Source organism: Syngnathoides biaculeatus, chromosome 9 (assembly GCF_019802595.1).
Source record: "Syngnathoides biaculeatus isolate LvHL_M chromosome 9, ASM1980259v1, whole genome shotgun sequence".
NCBI classification, from domain to species: domain Eukaryota; kingdom Metazoa; phylum Chordata; class Actinopteri; order Syngnathiformes; family Syngnathidae; genus Syngnathoides; species Syngnathoides biaculeatus.
The window spans coordinates 20,843,450-20,862,813 of NC_084648.1; the positions used below are offsets into that span (position 1 = coordinate 20,843,450).

General features: G+C 50.5%; 3 protein-coding genes across 7 annotated transcripts; 1 reads left to right on the top strand and 2 right to left on the bottom strand.

Moving 5' to 3' along the window:
- Positions 1-103: 103 nt before the first annotated feature.
- polr1e (RNA polymerase I subunit E) lies at positions 104-8,533 on the bottom strand. Of its 4 annotated transcripts, XM_061831051.1 has the most exons (14): positions 8,393-8,533; positions 8,168-8,291; positions 7,501-7,662; positions 7,196-7,299; positions 7,038-7,114; positions 6,863-6,948; positions 6,724-6,776; positions 6,053-6,197; positions 5,077-5,187; positions 4,876-4,972; positions 3,262-3,392; positions 3,107-3,188; positions 2,893-3,024; positions 104-334 (listed from the first exon to the last, which is right to left on the bottom strand). In XM_061831051.1, exons 3-14 carry the CDS (start codon positions 7,562-7,564, stop codon positions 169-171), a joined length of 1,248 nt encoding a protein of 415 aa, XP_061687035.1. In that variant the 5' UTR covers positions 7,565-7,662; positions 8,168-8,291; positions 8,393-8,533; the 3' UTR covers positions 104-168. The 4 variants fall into 4 exon arrangements, with proteins under 4 accessions (XP_061687035.1, XP_061687037.1, XP_061687036.1 ...); XM_061831053.1 differs by lacking the exons at positions 8,168-8,291; positions 8,393-8,533 and adding an exon at positions 7,950-8,148; XM_061831052.1 differs by lacking the exons at positions 8,168-8,291; positions 8,393-8,533 and adding an exon at positions 7,922-8,148.
- LOC133506678 (zinc finger and BTB domain-containing protein 5) lies at positions 8,343-13,835 on the top strand. 2 transcript variants are annotated; one of them, XM_061831047.1, is made up of 4 exons: positions 8,343-8,483; positions 9,257-9,473; positions 10,805-11,587; positions 11,741-13,835. In XM_061831047.1, exons 2-4 carry the CDS (start codon positions 9,264-9,266, stop codon positions 12,851-12,853), a joined length of 2,106 nt encoding a protein of 701 aa, XP_061687031.1. In that variant the 5' UTR covers positions 8,343-8,483; positions 9,257-9,263; the 3' UTR covers positions 12,854-13,835. The 2 variants fall into 2 exon arrangements, with proteins under 2 accessions (XP_061687031.1, XP_061687030.1); XM_061831046.1 differs by lacking the exon at positions 8,343-8,483 and adding an exon at positions 8,648-8,782 and having other exon boundaries at positions 11,741-13,833.
- A 29-nt stretch (positions 13,836-13,864) lies between these two features.
- On the bottom strand, positions 13,865-19,337 carry grhprb (glyoxylate reductase/hydroxypyruvate reductase b). The gene is made up of 10 exons (XM_061831049.1): positions 18,764-19,337; positions 18,320-18,453; positions 18,174-18,246; positions 17,170-17,286; positions 16,987-17,075; positions 16,798-16,902; positions 16,590-16,725; positions 16,153-16,283; positions 14,582-14,713; positions 13,865-14,551 (listed from the first exon to the last, which is right to left on the bottom strand). Exons 1-9 carry the CDS (start codon positions 19,168-19,170, stop codon positions 14,592-14,594), a joined length of 1,314 nt encoding a protein of 437 aa, XP_061687033.1. The 5' UTR covers positions 19,171-19,337; the 3' UTR covers positions 13,865-14,551; positions 14,582-14,591.
- Positions 19,338-19,364: the final 27 nt, after the last annotated feature.

The following is a 19,364-nucleotide window of genomic DNA, read 5'->3' on the forward strand; positions in this document are numbered from 1 at the left end:
AAATGTGCAATATGGAACGCCAAATGTACGTTTTCAACTAACTTAGATGAGTAGTCATTGAGAGCGCGTTCACGTTTGTCTTTGCATCCATCAGAGAGATCACTTGAAATCGTATTTCCACTTTTATTTGGATAAACAATTGTCGGATTCGCCGCCGGCGCGGCTCCCTCAGTGCATCCTCTTGCGCTTGCGTCTCTCGCCATACGTGTCGTGTTTGACGAGAGGGAGGACGAGGGAAGCCCGTTTGTGTTCCTCCTGCAGGCCGGTCACGGCCTTCTTTCCGCGGGGGGGCTTCGCCAGGGTCAACCCCATCGATTTTGCCACTTCAATTATCCTGTAAAGCCACGGGAAAGTCACTTCCTGCCCCCCTACTAGGAATTTAGCAACACCCGCGCACACGAAAGTGGTCCAATATTTTTTGTTTTTGTTTTTATTCCGGGGGAATTCCGGTGGTTTGGATTAACCAATGGTAGGTCATGTCAAATGTAGTGTATCTTGAAAACGTGATGTTAATTCTCTCTCATTTAATGCTGTTTTGAGAAGATTTTTTAATCGCCAATTGCACATTTTCAGGGGTGCCGCCACTTTGGCGAGTCACATGACCTACACGCGCGAACGTGACGTATTAGGTGTGGACAACAAAGGCTCGCTTATGATGGGAAATGATTGCGGCCAGCACTGATTTCTCGGATTTATCCTCATCCGATGGAGAAGTAGCAGTATCGGTTGATCGGGAAGACGGAGGAATACCTCCATACAGATTTGAACCTGTGACTACATAATGTTGAATTTACAGATGGTTCTTCAGACGGGAATGACGCCGAGTCTGAGTACTCAAAGGCCGACGTGCGGGATATAAGTGCGGAAACAAAGCTCGCTAGCTCGCGGCCCTCCGCCGGCGCTCGCCAGCTCGAGGCCCTCCGCCGGAGCTCGCCGGCTCGCGGCCCTCCGCCGGAGCTCGCCGGCTCGAGGCCCTCCGCCGGAGCTCGCCGGCTCGCGGCCCTCCGCCGGAGCTCGCCGGCTCGAGGCCCTCCGCCGGAGCTCGCCGGCTCGCGGCCCTCCGCCGGAGCTCGCCGGCTCGAGGCCCTCCGCCGGAGCTCGCCGGCTCGAGGCCCTCCGCCGGAGCTCGCCGGCTCGAGGCCCTCCGCCGGAGCTCGCCGGCTCGAGGCCCTCCGCCGGAGCTCGCCGGCTCGAGGCCCTCCGCCGGAGCTCGCCGGCTCGAGGCCCTCCGCCGGAGCTCGCCGGCTCGAGGCCCTCCGCCGGAGCTCGCCGGCTCGAGGCCCTCCGCCGGCGCTCGCTAGCTCGCGGCCCTCAGCCGGCGCTCGCTAGCTCGCGGCCCTCAGCCGGAGCTCGCTAGCTCGCGGCCCTCCGCCGGCGCTCGCGGCCCTCCGCCGGCGCTCGCGGCCCTCCGCCGGCGCTCGCGGCCCTCCGCCGGCGCTCGCGGCCCTCCGCCGGCGCTCGCGGCCCTCCGCCGGCGCTCGCCGGCTCGCGGCCCTCCGCCGGCGCTCGCCGGCTCGCGGCCCTCCGCCGGCGCTCGCCAGCTCGAGGCCCTCCGCCGGCTCTCGCCGGCTCGCGGCGCTCGCCGGCTCGCGGCCCTCGCCGGCTCGCGGCCTCGCCGGCTCGCGGCCCTCCGCCGGCTCGCGGCCCTCGCCGGCTCGCGGCCCTCCGCCGGCTCGCGGCCCTCCGCCGGCTCGCGGCCTCGCCGGCTCGCGGCCCTCCGCCGGCGCTCGCCGGCTCGCGCCCTCCGCCGGCGCTCGCCGGCTCGCGGCCCTCCGCCGGCTCTCGCCGGCTCGCGGCCTCCGCCGGAGCTCGCGGCTCGCGGCCCTCCGCCGGCGCTCGCCGGCTCGCGGCCCTCCGCCGGCGCTCGCCGGCTCGCGGCCCTCCGCCGGCGCTCGCCGGCTCGCGGCCCTCCGCCGGCGCTCGCCGGCTCGCGGCCCTCCGCCGGCTCGCGGCCCTCGCCGGCTCGCGGCCCTCCGCCGGAGCTCGCCGGCTCGCGGCCCTCCGCCGGCGCTCGCCGGCTCGCGGCCCTCCGCCGGCTCTCGCCGGCTCGAGGCCCTCCTCCGGAGCTCGCCGGCTCGAGGCCCTCCGCCGGAGCTCGCCGGCTCGAGGCCCTCCTCCGGAGCTCGCCGGCTCGAGGCCCTCCGCCGGAGCTCGCCGGCTCGAGGCCCTCCGCCGGAGCTCGCCGGCTCGAGGCCCTCCGCCGGAGCTCGCCGGCTCGAGGCCCTCCGCCGGAGCTCGCCGGCTCGAGGCCCTCCGCCGGAGCTCGCCGGCTCGAGGCCCTCCGCCGGAGCTCGCCGGCTCGAGGCCCTCCGCCGGAGCTCGCCGGCTCGAGGCCCTCCGCCGGAGCTCGCCGGCTCCCGGCCCTCCGCCGTAGCTCGCCGGCTCCCGGCCCTCCGCCGTAGCTCGCCAACTCGCGACTGCGCGTCATTAACCGTCCGAAGAACCATGTGAAAATTCACCGTTATTTACAGCCACAGGTTCAAATCTGTATAGACGTATTCCTCCGTCTTCCCGATCAACCGATACTGCTACTTCTCCATCGGATGAGGATAAATCCGAGAAATCAGTGCTGGCCGCAATCATTACCCATCATAAGCGAGCCTTTGTTGTCAGTAGGTAGGTCACGTGCCTCGCCAATATGGCGGCGCCCCTGAAAATTCACAATTGTCGAGAAAAATCTTCTCATTAAATGAGAGAGGATGAACGTCACATTTTCAAAATATAGTACATATGACATGCGCTATTGGAGACATTATGAATCCAAACCACCGGAATTCGCCTTGAAGCCAAAACAGGGAGGTGCCTCACGTTATGTCGATTCAGCTCACACTGGGAAGGTGAAACTTCACGTTTTGCCCAGTAGGACAATAATATTTGCCCCCCCCAGCGTACTTGGCCTCGGTGAGTCCCATGTCCTGATGCAGTAACGTCAGGTCAGCAGTCATGTCACCCATATGGAGCAGCAGAGCCAGGCAGTACGTGGCTAACTTGACGCGCATTGAAGTGGACACCATGTTCTGGACCCTGAAAGGTGACACAAAGCGTCACTCGAACCACATTTAAGGTGAAGCTTTGTGAGGATGCGCAGAAAGCGCCGACACGCAACCTGCCGTTGGTGAAAGTCTCCACGGTGAATTTCCTGAATAGTTTGTTTTGCACAATGCGAGGGCAGCCTTCCTCCACGCCAACTGTCAAGCCAGAAGCGCTCGCCTCAGAGGAAAGAACAACAAAGTGCGACCTTCCGACGGCGACTTGACCGACATTTGCGGTTGACGTTCTTCTGCCGCGACAGCTTGAGAAGCAGGGAAAGGTAGAAAGCGCAGCGCGCCATCTTCTGCCGGCCTTCAGCGGTACTGGGCGGGTTCTCCAGATGCTTCAGTACGCTTGCAAGCCTGAAGCAAAAGAAAATGACAGACAAAAGTTTGGAACTTCCAATAAAGTTGGCCTTTTTGCCTCAGTCCCACCGGTGTTCGGACAACACCACGACACAATTGCAGAAAAATCTCACGGCACCAGAAAAACAAACATTTATCGTCATTTTTGGCCTGTAAGCCGTGACCAACACACACACACCTTCAACCCTGCGATTTACGCGGTGATGCGGATAATTTGTGCATTCTTTCTAACAGCCGCAAGGGGGCACATGCGTAGAAAAGTTAAGAGTGACACCGGTGGAATATATGTGCAGAGTATGTGACTTTTACCGGTGTTTTGGGTTTTTTTTTGGGTAGCGTTGCACTAGCGTTAGCGTCACGCTAGCGTGTTGCTGCTGTGTCTCATTGATTTTTACCGGTATGTCGTTTTTTGTTTTTTTTTTGGCCCTGTTAGCAATGCGCTAGTGTCAGCGCTGTGCTAGCGTGTTACTGCCGTGTCTCATTGATTTTTACTGGTATGTTTTTTTTCTTTTTTACCTGGCCCTGTTAGCGCCGCACTAGTGTGAGCATCGAGCTAGCGTGTTGCTGCTCTGTTACTGCCGTGTCTCATTGATTTTTACAGGTATTTTTGGGTTTTTTTTTTTAAACCAGGCCCTATTAGCGGCGCACTACCATTAGTGTCACGCTAGCGTGTTGCTGCTGTGTCTCATTGATTTTTACCGGTACGTCGTTTTTTTTTTTGGCCCTGTTAGCAATGCGCTAGTGTCAGCGCTGTGCTAGCGTGTTACTGCCGTGTCTCATTGATTTTTAATGGTATGTTTTTTTTCTTTTTTTACCTGGCCCTGTTAGCACCGCACTAGTGTGAGCATCGAGCTAGCGTGTTGCTGCTCTGTTACTGCCGTGTCTCATTGATTTTTACAGGTTTATATATTTTTTTTTTAACCAGGCCCTATTAGCGGCGCACTACCATTAGTGTCACGCTAGCGTGTTGCTGCCGTGTCTCATTGATTTTTACCGGTATGTTTTTTTTTTTTTTTAATCTGGCCCTGTTAGTGCCATGTCCCAGTGATTTTTAGTGGTGTTTTTTTTTTCTTTTGACCCGACCCTGGTAGCACCGCACTAGTGTTAGCGTCACACTAGCGTGTTGCTGCTGTGTTACTGCCATGTCTCAGTGATTTACATATGTTTTTTTTTTTTTTAACCGCGCCATTAGTGCTGTGCTACCGTGTTGCTACTGCTTACTGGTATTTTTATTTTTACCAACCCTGTTCATGCTACCATGTTGTTGCTATGGTGAGCTAAGCTATTAAAACTTTGAAAACTCTTTCTGTGTACCGTCTTTCTTTGTAAATACCTCATGTTTCAATGTGGGTTTCAATGCGAGATTTTTCAGGCGATACGATGTGCGCCATGCTGAGTAATGTAAGCAAACATTCGGGTTACATTCTTTAACGATGTCATCAGAATTGAACCTCAGCGCTTGGTGGAAATGCCACCTCACCCTCTGCTCTCTCTCATCGTCTGCAGCTCTTCAGCTGTGAGCGCCGCCATCTTGGAACCGGCCTCCTCCAGGGCCTTGAAGTCCACGGGACCGAGTACTGTGAGTACTCATAAGGAAAAAAAAAAAAAAAAAAGAAGACTAGAGTTGTAGTTTTGATGTCGACTTTTACTCCCGAAGGACTCGGAGCCGAATGAAGGATACGTTCGTCCAACGGGTAGACGTTCTCCGGCGTGTCGGCGTGCGGGTCACACGGAGGAAGATGGCGAGCAAAATCTGCCTCCGACTCCATCTCGGCGACTTCCTGTTGCAGAGCTGAGGAGAGAAAGAAAACGAGAATGTGGCTAATCTACAATAACTCCTGCGCATTTTTATTGATGTGCTGTCTTACCTCACTTTGTAAGGATAGTATTGACCTTACCTGGCTTTTATTTTAATGTTTACTTAATCATCATTGTTTCAGTAAAGCTTTAATTGAAATGTTTTATTAATTTTTTTTTGGTACTTGTAACTAAACCTGAGTACCGCGGGAGCTGGTACTGTAAATGGGATAAGTATTGTTTTTCTTTTCCTATATTAGCTGCAATTAAATATCGAGGAAGCACGTTTTTGCTTTTAATAGTAAAAAGGAAAATGGATTGCTTCTTTGAATTTGCTTCTTGATAAGTCAAATGTTTTCATCAGTACATTAATCTTGCTTCTTCTGAGGATTGCAACTAATGATTACTTTAATGACGGATTAATCTGTTGCCTTTCTTTTTTTTGTGTGTCCCCCCCAATCGATGAATCAATCTTTAAAATATATTTCAAATCGACAGCGCAGAAAATGCAGAAACATAAAGTTCTTCCGGAAGGTTTAACAGAAAATGGGCAACAGTTTCGATCGTGGTTTTCCCAAAAGTGAAAGCAAACGTTTGCAGATGTCTTATTTAAACAATTAAAAAATAATCTGCTCCATTATTGTCATAAATACATTTTAAAAAAATATTTACTTATTTATTATTATTACAAAAAGACTTTTTTTAAACATTTACTGTGGAGCGGCTGACATTTTCAGGATTTGGAGAATTTTAAATGAAACAACATCTTCAAATAATTGAAAATGAAAATTCATCATAACGGATAAATGAGTACAGAAGTTGATTAAGGGACCGGAGCGCCCTCTGCTGTTGTCGCTTACCGTGCAGGCCCTTCTCGTCGATGACGGCGCTGGCAGCCTTGCCGACCGCCTGGTGCAGCGTGCGGTGGTCCACGTGGTTCAGCCTGCGAGAGCTCAGAGCTTTCTTCTGTTTGTTGGTGCCGAACGCCTCAATCAGAGAGTCCACCTGAACACACCACGCGTCCATTGACTTACATTACAATTTTTTCATTGAGCATTTTTCAGGCTTTGTATGGATGGATGGATGTATGGATGGATGGATGGATGGATGGACAAATTAGTCCAAGCAGGAGCCAATTGGAAAAGTTGCTTAAATGTAAGATGGTGTTTCGCTGTTGTTGCTTTTACTCGTCATGTTTAAGAATACAAATCTCATGCCGTGCTAATGCGGCTGTTAGCTTCTATCGATATTTTTAGAGCATTTAAGGTCTCTTTTTTTTTAGGTCTTCAAACACAAAATATATTGAGAAAGCGCAAGAGCAATGAATAAAAATATTTTGTAAGTAATATTAAAAAAAATTGAATTACAACACAATGACTGGGACAGTGAAAAGTGGGGGTTGACTGTACTGCTTATTATTTAGCACATGGGACAGAGCTGCCAAGTTTGAAGTTTTGTTTTGTTTTTTTTTTAACCACCAGATCCCAAACACAATTTCTTAGGCAAATAAATATATGACAAATTGGGCTACCTTTTCTCTGTATGTTTCAGTTTTCGCTTGGTCACACACCGCAGTCTTTTCTCCTGTCGTAAAGATTTGTTTTGTCAGGCAAAATGTGCATCGCCAGTACTTCTGGATCCTCTCGTTAAAATGCACATTTTTATTTTACCTGGAATAATGGGTTGCAAGTTGAAGAGCTGCGCACGGTGTAGTTCCATTTGCATGGTCTCCTTGTTCAGTACGCCAACATAATAACTTGAAAAAAAAATGATAAAAACACACAAGACGCCATAAACAACGACAAAATAGTGGTTTTAGCACATGCATAACTGAATTCAACCTACTTGCAGAGAGTGTTGCATTTGAGGCCCCCTGTTCCGAAATTTTGTCCGACATAGGACAACCTATCGGATTCGGCCACCTAGACAAAATAAAAGCACGTCATGAAAATGCTCAAAACTTGCAATTAAAAAGGACGAGATGGAAGTCATGAATGGCTGACCAGGATCCGCCTAGATTTTTTCCTCGGGTTGACCTTATCTGCACTCGTGTACATCGTGAAGTCCAGTTTCTCGGCATTGAGCACGTTGCCATTGGAAAATCGAACTAGAATGGAAAAATTGGGATATAAATGGAGAAAGGAGAAATATAATAACAACTCATCTGGGAAAATGTCGGCTGTTGTACAACAATGAAGGTTTAACAAATCCTTAACGCTATTTGCAATGAAAACAACATGAGAACACAACGCAGTCGTATATCTGTAGTTAACAAACTCTGTCAACCAAAACTAATAATCATAATTACATATAGCTGCTTTATCCGAGTCTTCCTCGTGCCCGCAGCACACCACAGAACAGGACGCCGCCATGTTGGTTAGCTTGTTGATTTTTTTTTTTTTTTTTTTTCGTGCCTACAACTGCGTCAAGCTAGGGCGGTCAAACTTGTCTGCGTACTCCACCTTTGCGTCTGTGAACGTCAAGAGAGGCAAAAACCAAAGATGCTGGCATATTCTGCTCCATAAGATTTCACGAAACAACGTAGAAAAAAAAAAACTTAAAAAATTAAGAATGACCTCTCACAAACGTATCTATTTTTTCTTTTTAAATGAAAGTATAGTATAAGTATAGCATACCCTTTGGTGTCCACAACAAAATAAATCTCGTAACAATCAGTTGAGAAATAAGAAAGTCACGACTTGATACCAATTTCTGCAGAGAAGAGTGACCTTTTTTACATGGCCGCCAAGTACGCACGTCGGCTAGCTGGGCTAATGCAAGCCTGGCCGATCTTGTCGTCATATCGATGGTTGAGAGGTTTCCGGGTGACAAATACTCGGCCTTCCTTGAACTACTTTTGCAAATCACAGAGCTGATGGTTGGATTTTATTCGTTTGAATCATTGCAATGTGATGATTAATAAATATCCTCAATACCCCACTAAAGTATCTAATTAAGTCCTGTTAATTGTGTACCATTTCTCTCTCCCGTCTGTCATCCCAGTGGTTATGTGGGGGAGTAGTGCCACCTCGCGTTCAGTTGTCGAAATGCGGCCGGTCAACTCGGCGAGGTCAATGAGCACAGCGCCGCCTTGCGAGTCTGGTTGGGAAAATCTGTCTGAGTGGAATGTCTGCATACTGGGTTTTACAATACACCGGTCCTTAGATAGCTGTGGGGTTTGTTTTTGTTTTTACAAGTACCTGGTTCCGTATGGGTGAAACTACAAGCCGCTGAGGACCGGAATCGTTCCCGGACTGAAGAAGACTCCTTTGGCTGTCTCGCCCCCACAAGGCAGGCTTGCCTCGTAGCTACTAGCAAAAAAAAAAAAAAGCAAATCCCCGGGCGGGGGACGTGGATCCTGGCGGACCGGCAATGATTTTGGAAGCAGCTCGGGCGACATTGAAGCCTTTTAAGACACTCGAGTCGCCGATTTGAAAGCGAGGCCACGGGAAGGCGGCTGACTTGAACGCTTCTCCTGGCGTCATTTTGGTGACAATTAGCTGGGCAACTAGCCAGCTAACTTTAGCCTCGCCAGGGCCCGACTTCTTCTGCCTTCTACTGTTCCATCCAGCCTTTCACTGGGCCAACCGGTACTTGAAAATAGACCCGACGTCCACATGCAAAGTTTGCTGTTTTGTTTTGGGAGGTTTTTTTTTGTGTGTGTGTGTGTGCGCGCGCGCGCGCATCACAACAAACTAGCTATTTGTTGACCGTTAAACTCATTGACACGTCTGCGACAAAGCTATGACGTCCAACTGATGCTAATTGGTGTCGTTTATACTGAATAAAACCAATCTTTTAATGGCAAAGTCAATTTTTTAAGGGACGGAGAAGGGGGCGTCTATGCATACTATTGTGTTAAACAGTATTTTAGGACATTTGGCCGTTATACTTAGTAGATTGAACTGTAAATGTTACACTTTGTGAATGTAATCTTCAAATATGTAACTCCAGGCTTGAAAGTGATGGGGGAGGGCGCTTTAATTTGGACTTGATAAATGGAAATTGACTTTCAAAGAGTACAACACCAAATTAATGTGAACGGTTTTTTCTTTTCTTGTCAGGAGGACGATGGACTTTCCAAGCCACTTTGAGCAGATCTTCCAGCAGCTCAACTATCAGAGGCTCCACGGTCAGATGTGCGATTGTGTCATCGTGGTGGGCAGCCGGCACTTCAAGGCCCATCGCTCCGTGCTGGCGGCCTGCAGCACCCACTTCAGGGCCTTGTTCACCGTCGTAGACGGAGACGGCGGCATGAACATGATCCAGCTGGACAGCGAGGTGAGAAGCCTCGTGATAAATACAGCGATAACGCCACGTTCCATCGCAAGCTGTTGTGTGATGCCGGTCGAGCCGGTTCACTTTCAACGACGATGGTCTCAGAATATCCAAAATTCAAGTGCTTTTCCCGCAAAAAGCGAATCCATATCCTCCTCCTCCTTTTCCTTTCAGCTTGTCCTGTTAGGGGTCGGCAGAGCGTGTCACCTTTTCCCATCTAAGCCTAAATCGTGCATCTTCTTCTCTTAACGTCCACTGTCCTCGTGTCTTTCCTCACGACGTCCATCAACCTTTTCTTTGGTCTTCTTCTCGTTCTTTTGCCTGGAAGCTCCATCCTGAGAACCCTTCTACCAATATACTCACTCTGTCGCCTCTGAACATGTCCAAACCATCGAAGTCTGCTCTCTCAAATCTCGTCTCCAAAACATCCAGCTTTGGCTGTCCCTCCCTCTAATGAGTTCATTTCTAATCCTATCCAACCCGCTCACTCCGAGCGAGAACCTCAGCATCTTCATTTCTGCTACCTCCAGTTCAGCTTCCTGTTGTTTCTTCACAGTGCCACCTTCTCTAACCCGTACATCGTGGCCAGCCTCACCACTGTTTTGTAAACTTTGCCCTTCATCCTAGCAGAGACTCTTCTGTCACATAACACACCAGACACCTTTCGCCAGCTGTTCCATCCAGTTTGTACCCGTCTCTTCACTTCCCGACCCCACTCACCGTCGCTCTGTATTGTTGACCCCAAGTATTTGAAGTCGTCCACCCTCGCTATCTCCTCTCTGTTGAGCTTCACTCTTCCCCCTGCGCCTATATTCTGTTTGACTTCGGCTAATCTTCATTCCTCTTCTTTCCAGCGCGTGCCTCCGTCTTTGTAATTATTCCTTCGCCTGCTCTCACCGCATATCGCAATATCATCTGCAAACATCATGATCCACGGGGATTCCAGTCTAACATCGTCTGTCAGCCTATCCATTAGCACAGCACACGGGAAGGGGCTCAGAGCAGATCTCCCTGATGCAGTCCCACCTCCACTTAAATTCTTCTGTCACACCTACGGCACACATCACCACTGTTCTGCTGCCTTCGTGTATTCATATTCCTCCGCTACAGCAGACTCGCGCATGCAGTAGCACAGTTCCTAACAGGGCGAAAACATTACTTGGCAATGCAAAAGGTGGAGTTGTTCCTTTCCAGTGCTCCCCCTCATTGGCAGCCCCTGCGGCTGTGAATACAGCTCAACGGGACAAGCCGGAAGAACCACACACTACGTTTTGCTTGATAATATTGGTGGGAAATGGAGCTTTGGAGCCAACAACGGCCTTGTGCATTTGCAGGTGGTGACAGCGGAGGCCTTTGCCGCCCTGGTGGACATGATGTACACGTCCACGCTGATGCTGGGAGAGAGCAACGTGATGGACGTCCTGCTGGCCGCTTCCCATCTGCACCTCAACAATGTGGTCAAAGGCTGCAAACACTACCTGACCACGCGGACGCTGCCCGTGTCGCCCTCGGGCGACAGCCCCCCGCCTCAGCGCCAGCAAGAGCAGCAGAGGCACAGGCAGCAGGCCGCAGACTTGGTGAACCCCGCTTTAGCCTCCAACGCTAACCTGGCCGCGACCGCCGCCACCTCAAAGTTGCAGCGCTCCTTCTTGCTGCAGCAGCTCGGCCTGAGCTTGGTGAGCTCCGCCTTGGGCGGGATGGACGACGACGGCCGGGGCAGCAGAGCGGCGGAACAGAGAGCTTCGTTCCCGATTCGCCGCTTCCCCAAGCGCAAAGCCTCCCCGGGCCTGTTGGAGGAGAGGCCCAGACAGAGGCGGCACCCCTCGGAAGAGGGGGAGAACCCGGACCGAGCGGAAGGGGCGCTCCTCTCTCCGGACTCCCACAAGATGGGCGACGACTCCAAGCTGGATGCGAGCATGCTGCACGCCGCTCAGGACGACCCTCAGATGCCGAGCCAGTCGGACGGTGGGCGCTGTGAGGGGGACGACGCGGGGGTGATGCAGGGAGGGGTGGGCAAGGAGGAGGACGTGGAGGACGACGACCAGAAGAGCAACAGAGTCAAGATCAAATCGGGAAGCGAGGAAGAGGAGGAGGAGGCGGAGGAACCGGAGCAGAAGGCAAGATTTATGGTTCTGTCCCCAACATTATTCGGCTCAAGACTCGGTCGGGTTGAAATTGTGGCTAGGGTTACCTGGACCTACATTCACAAAAGTAAGTATCGTGACGAGGAATTCTTTGTGAATGCTGACTACGCGTCTGGTCTTCCTCAGGTTCTGGTCAAACAAGAGCCTTTGAGCTCGCCCGAGCCCCCCGACGAAATCAGCGACGTGACGTCACAGGCCGAAGGCGGCGAGCCGGTGAGCCAGGAGGACGAGGAGAAAGTGGACCTGAGTCCCGAGTGCAGCGACCGCAGCTTCGCCTCGGAACCGCAGCCCAGCCCCGACTCGCTGCTGCGGTCCGGCTCACGGCTTCTGCTCAAGAGCAGCGTGGGAGGATTTGCGTGTGGTAACGCCTTAAACGGCAAACCCGACTTTAGTATTTCCAGCTTCCTCGGCCCGAAGAATTTCGGGAGTGGCGCCGGGGTCTCAATGGGCGGAGAGGATGACCTTCCCAACACCACCACTGGTGATGCGGTTGCTCATAACTTCCTGTTGAGGCAAGAGGCTTCTGGACCGTCCGGTTCTGGCCCATCCGCTTTGCTGCAGCCCAGTCCAGGAAGCAGTGAAGGCCGCAGCCGTTTTGGAAGCAACTTGCAGGCCGGTTCCCTTTTCCTTCACCCCCTTCGTGACACTTATGGGAACCCCAGAGGAAGCGGGGGTAGTGAAGGGCGGGGAGGAGTTGATCCATTTGCTTTGGACTTCCAGCGCTCCAACCTGGGGTTACAATCCCTGGAGCGGCCGCCGCGGGGCGCCAGCGGAGCCACGCCCACCGCCCTGGGTTACCCCGGCTTCGGCCGCGTCGTCCCAAAGATGCGGGACGAGGGCGGCGCCCTCCAGGACTCCGCCTCTTCTTCGTCGAGCCTGGCGCGGCCCATGCTCCTCGGCGAGACTCCGGGGTACGACGTGGCGGGCGGAAGGCCCACCTCCCTCCCGCCTCAGCTGACCCGAGCCTCGGCGGACGTGCTGTCCAAGTGCAAGAAGGCTTTGTCGGAGCACAACGTCTTGGTGGTGGAGGGCGCCCGCAAATACGCCTGCAAGATCTGCTGCAAAACCTTCCTGACACTGACCGACTGCAAGAAACACATCCGAGTGCACACGGGAGAGAAGCCCTACGCGTGCCTCAAGTGCGGCAAACGTTTCAGCCAGTCGTCGCACCTCTACAAGCATTCAAAGACCACCTGTCTTCGCTGGCAGAACAGCAACATGTCCAACGCCCTCCTCTAGGCCGCGTGTCGTTCCGGCGAAAGGCAGACGTGAACGGGGGGGGGGGGGGGGGGGGGGGGCGCTTTTGTGTTCGAGGACGTCGTCTCAAATCGTGTCCGGTAAGGTCTCATCACGTTCATCGGCCCGTTGAGTCACACGGGGCGTTGATTACGTAGTGGAGCTTTGCTTTTCACGCAACCCGGAGACTCGAGCAAATGCGAAATCAACCGAAGGCCGACTCCAGAGCCGATTGGATGACTGGTGAACTTGCTGATGGGACTTTGACCCCTTAGCGACCACACAAGTGCACTCATCCGCTAAGAATGTGGGCTAGCTTGCATCCGGCCTTTAGGAAATATTCCCACCGTTGACTGGAAAAAGGCAAAATGCACTTTATTGTGGATTTCAAAGGATGACTGGACTTTCCAGCCTTAATTGTTACTGACAGTGAACGAAAGTTAAGCGAGGTGAAATCAAATTTCCATGCGGCAAGATTTCCGAAATTTCAGTATTGAGCGTTTGCGGTTCACGGGAAGATTTTAGTTTCTCAGAGAAAGTCAGTCGATTTGTTTACTGTACTTTGTTCAGTGCTTTGAAATGTGTCTCATGCAACTCATATTGTGCACGTGTTACACAGAAAAATCATTGTTTTTTTTTTTTTTTAGCAAATGGTGATTTCCTTGTACATTGTCGAACTTTCAAGGTGGCTGGTTTGAAGGGTTCTGTTTAGCCATCTTTTGTGACCATGTCTTATTAAAAAAAGGGAGAAAGACAGAGAAGATTTGGCTTTTCATGTTTTTGCACCAATAATGTGTTCATGAACGTGAGCAACAGACTAATCGTCCGAGGCTGCTTGTTGGTTGTCCAACGTTAAAATCACGAAACCTTAATAAAGATGCCGGAAGTCTTTTTGTTTTGTAAATAGCAGCAGACTTGTCGTTTGGAGGAAATCATATTCATGGAGTGTTTAGCGAACTAAAATGGGGGTGAAATTTCTAGGTTGTTTTTTTTTTTTTTTTTGTATCACTGAACACTGTGAGAATCATCCAATTATTCCTGTTCAGCACCTTATTTACACTGGAGTCGTTATTGGATTAAAAAAGAACAGAAGCAATCTGAAAAGTATCTGAAACGCTCTTAAAACAATTACAAGTGCCATATTTTGCCATTTAGCGTTTTACTAATTGAAGTCGAGTTCACAACAGTTGCTGAATTCTTGCGTGAACCATCTCCAGTTTCGATGTGTACCAGCATGACTCATTTTCATGTCGGTCTTGTGATGCTCTTGTCGTAAACATGAGCTATTCTCTTTTTTTTTTCTTTTTCCATTGTCTACAATCAAATGTAACTGGATCGTACTGGTAGACCAATCTCTTCGCCCGTGTCGCTCACGTTTAATTTCTTCATTCGAGCGCCAAAGTAGTGATGTCTGTTACTTTGAGTGCATTCGTAGCATCAATAGCAAAAGGCCCGAATGAACCAACTCCTGTCGCTGCCTTGAGCGTTTTTGCTTAAAAAGATTTTGTTGATCGAGGCCAAACTGTCAGGGGTCTTTTGCGTTCTTTCCCCGTAACGCTAACATAGTGTAACCATAAATGGACCAAGTTTTTGTTGAATGTATTGTTCATTCAGTTGTACATGCACATTAAAAAAAATAGAAATGTAGTTGTATGGGATGTTTTTTTTTTTTTATGATCAACCTTTCTATAAAATAGCAACATGAGCTGCTGCGTTCTTTAGATTCGATTGAATCGCCGGTTCACAGTTTGAGCTCTTTGATCATCGGTTGACCCCGGAGGCCGAGCAGGAGGTTGTTGGCTGCCAGGGCGGACATGGCGTTGCGGGTGCTGTACGAGGCACTGGCGATGTGTGGGAGGATCACTGTGGGAGGAGCAAACGTTAGCTAGATTTCATTTTTTTTGTTGTTGAGGCCTCTGGCCATTATTTTAGTGTTTTTTTTTTTTGTTTGTCCCCCCCCCCCCCATCTGTGAGGTCACTGATGTTGGAACTGATCGAGGACTCAACTCGGGATTCCAGTTTTCCCACACCAAACCCCGTCTCGACCTCGCTTTGTCTGACTAACCCTCTGTTGACCCTATGTTTCATTTTTGCACATGGTACATCGGGGCCCCTTTTCCAGTTTACCGACTTGGCATTTGCCATTATTGACCAGTGTTGAACATTTTCAGATCATCTGGAACCCTGCTTGGTTAACAGAGGGTTAAAGCGAGCAATCCAATTACATTAAAGTCAGATATTCTTGAGAAATCCTGCCGTCTCAACCTGCCGGGCGTCAAAAGACCGACGAGATGGAATCGCTTGAAAAAGGACTGAGAATTTTCCACAGGAATTATCTTGCAAACCTGACCAAAGATGATCAAAAATCTGATGGCGTGGGACCTTTAAGATTAAAAGTAAACTACAAGGCGGAGCTCAAACCTTGCTTGACTCTGAAATGTTGTTCCATTGTAGTTTTGTTGTTGTTTTTTACCCAGCACTAAAAAGATAAATCATCTCATACTGAAATGATGATCTTGTCTCAATATACTCACAAATGTGAATTGGAATCTGGGCCTCTTTAGTTGAACGCAACACTATAGTCGATTTCTCCGCGACTAGATTGTGTCGATCAATGTAATAGCGCTATCAGCTTCCTAACTCAGACATTTTCTTCCTTTCTCATGAACTGCCAATACCATACGATGAGGTTTGTTTGTCCAAACGTTAAAAATCTTTCACATTAAAGGGCTAACTAATGGCTTTAGTCCACCACCTCATTGAAAATAAGCGTCTTGGGCCTTTTGTCCAGATAAGTAGCGGAAGGGCATTTAATTGCTCTGTCACTGTACATCGCTGACGTGGATAGATCAACAAAGATACGTTATTTGGAATAAATTCACATCCATCCATTTCCTTAGCCGCTTATCCTCACAAGGGTCGCGGGGAGTGCCGGAGCCAATGGGCAGGAGGCGGGGTACACCCTGAACTGGTCGCCAGCCAATCGCAGGACACATAGAGACAAACGGTCACACTCGCAATCGCACCTAGGGGCAATTGTAGAGTTTCCAATTAATGCTGCATGTTGGAGGAGACCGAAGTGCCTGGAGAAAACCCACCCAGGTACGGGGAGAAAGTGCAAACTCCACACAGGCGGGTCCGGGATTGAACCGGGGACCTCAGAACCGTGAGGCCAACGCTTCACCAGCTGATGAATGCACATATTCTGAGCAGTTTAGTGAAAATGGATCATTTCCTGTGGCACACCACTAAAAGCCGGAATGGCCGCCCCGAGACAACACGATCGACGACGAGGAGCTTACCACAGTTTTTGAGGGTAAACAGTGGATGGTCAGTGGGGAGAGGCTCAGGGACGGTCACGTCTAATCCTGCGCCTGCAATCTGCTGATTGGCCAGGGCCTCGTAAAGATCCTCTTGATTGACCACACCGCCTCTGGAAAAATGAATATACGATGACTCATAGCTGCGACCCTACATTTATTTTTATAGCTGTCATGTGGCACTTTTGTCTTTGTTTTAAGTTGTATGTTTTTATTCATCTGTTTTTATGTGATTAGGAGCACAATGCTAAATAAACCCTTTTTTAAAAATTGTGTTTTTAATCCTCGATGATGATGATGATGCCTGAGTGTATGCGGGCGGGGAAGCGCTAATCAGTGTTCAGGGTGAGGTGGGCGACTGAAGGCGACATAAGCCGAAGGTCTGTTCTTATTTCGGTTGGCAAATTTTGGACGCTTACCTGCTCGTGTTAATGAAGATGGCGCTTGTTTTCATCTTGGAGAAAAGCTTCTTGTTGCAGATCATGTGTGTTTCCGGCGTTAAAGCGCAACACGCCAACAGGAAATCTGACCGCTTCGCCAGCTCGTCAAACGACACTTAAGGGGAAAAAAAAGACGAGACTGAAGAACGTTGAATTCCAAGTTCAAAAGCACCGGACCGGTTCTTACCGTACTCCGCGTTAATGCCACCGGCCAGGTCGGGCCGAGGAGCCATGTCCGTGTAGATGAACTTTTTCACTTTGAAAGGAGCCAGGCGTTCAGCGATGGCCACGCCTCGAAAACCAAAGACAAACAAGAGTCAGACAGGTAGAACTATTTGGGGATTGTTCGATGCGGTCGTTTTTGCGGGGCTCTCACCGATCCTCCCCAGGCCTAAAATCCCCACGGTGCTGTTAGCCAATTCGTGTCCGCAAAGCCACAGAGTCCTCCAAGTCCCCCAACCTCCGCTGAATCCAGGGTTCAAAGGATCTCGGGTGTTATAAAACAGTCTAGAATGTTTGGATTTAGAGGAACTGAAAGCGCATTCGAGTGCAAAATTACGTTTTGGCTTCGTGCGTGGCCTCCACGAGCCTCCTGGAAGTTGTCAAGAGCAGAGCCACAGTCAGTTCGGCGACGGCATCTGTCAGAACGTCGGGCGTGTAACCCACACGGATTCCTCTGCGTGGACACACAAATTCATTGCTAGATCACTCAAGGCACAGAATGTGTGTGACGTGAGAACTGGTTCTGTCGTGTCGTACGTGTAACAGAAAATCTACAGAGACGGAAAACAGTTTTTAAATCATCCTCGATGATGGTTTTAGTTCATCTATCCACTGTCCGTACCACTCGTCGTCATTGGGGTTCACTGTGCTAACCAGCTGACTTTGGGCCATGATATGCGGGGTTGGACATGGACTGGTTGTCAGTCAATCATCCATCCATTATCTGAGCCGCAACAGTTATGGTAGTGCTGGAGCCTACCCTAGCTATCTTCAGGCAGGAGGCTGGGTACACCCTGGACTGGTCGCCAGCTAATCGCAGGGCACACAGAAACAAAAAAAAAAACGTTTGCAAAGACAATCACACCTAAGGTCAATTTAGAGTCTCCAAACAATGCATGTTTTGGGGATGCGGGAGGAAACCGGAGTTCCCGGAGAAAACCAACACAAGAGCGGGGAGAACATGCAAACTGCACACAGGCGGGGCCGAGATTTGAACCCCAGTCCTCAGAACTTTCAGGCAGACGCTGTAACCAGTCGCTCCACCGTGCTTCCGGCAGTTAATCACAGGGCACATCAAAAAAAATAAAAAAATCATTTCAACATTCCACCTTTTGGTCCCAAATCCAAGTCTGGAGACTGACCCACTACTGCCAAGACTTGAAACCAGAAAAGAAGAAATTTTGGTGAGTCCAGTAATCCATAACTAGACTCTTGGTTTGGGCTATCGCTCGTATCTCTGCCTGCACTGACGCTACTCCCAGTAAGTAGTCTGGTTCAAATGGCTCGACTCTCTTAAGATCAGACTTTACGGCTTCAAGGAATGTGTGGTATCAGAATCACCTTCTCTTCAGTTCCTCCAGAGAGAGATGGTCGAATCCCACAGACATGGTGCTGAGAACCTTCAGGTTGGGACCTGCAGGGCCACAACGGGACACGCTCATTCTCGGCGCCGATTGTGCCACTTCATTGACGCTACGTCTTCAAACCTGCGGCATCCAACAGTTCGGCGTCGATCTTCTCGGTCAGCACGCAGAGGAGGGCGTCGACGCCTTTGACCTTCCGAAGAAGCTCCGTCCTCGGCACCGGGACGTCGTCGGAGTCCCACAGCTCAAACTGCACCCTGGTGAAATCATTTTCGCAAATCGAAAATATACAAAGTTGAAGTCAAAGCAACCAAGTCGAAATATGACTTTGAATTGTATAATTTGACTTTTTTTTTTTTTTTTTTTTTTAGTTCAGCCGTTCCCACGTAGACGTACTTTTTAGTTTACTTGTCTTATCTCACCCGCTGGGTGACGGACAGCCACCACACGCGCACACACGCACACAGTTTACTCAACTATGCACTTGAACAGAAGTATGTGGTCTCACAAAAATGACCATTTGGGCTATTTCTTACAAATAAAGTACCAATCATTTCGGTCACTCACTGTCCAGATTCGCGGAGGATCTTCAGGCCCTCCGGTGGGATCTGGCGCGTGACATACACCCGATGTCGGCTCGACATGTCCCTCCGTGCGAAGGCTGCCGGACCCCCAGCGAGGGTCGGCGGCCGGAGCAGACGCAGCGCCGCACGACTGCACCACATTGCCAACAGAAAGTAACGCAGAAGGGGAGGTGACAGACCGAGAGAAGGTGGTGGCGGTTCGTTTTCAGCTCGTGTCCAGAAGTTGGCCTCCGCCTGAGTGGGAGGAGCCTGCAGGTCACTGGCCAACATGATCCAAGGGAGGACGTCTCCAAAGTCTGAAGGTGAACGGGACTGTGCCATCAGTTCGAGATTGAGCAATGCCACGGACGCACATACGCGCAATGTTATGAAAGACTCCAAGGACAACATGAGGCTTGTTTCATCAACGGTCTGAATGAGGGGTCAGCACAACGTAAATGTTTCACTCGGTTGTTGAACTTTGCTTCCTCAAACGGAAGATCCCAAACTCCAAACATCTGGCTGAGATCCGTTGTGCCACCTAACTTGGAGTGGAGACGCGCATAAAAACCAAAAAACAAACAAAAACAAAAAAACACCAATCT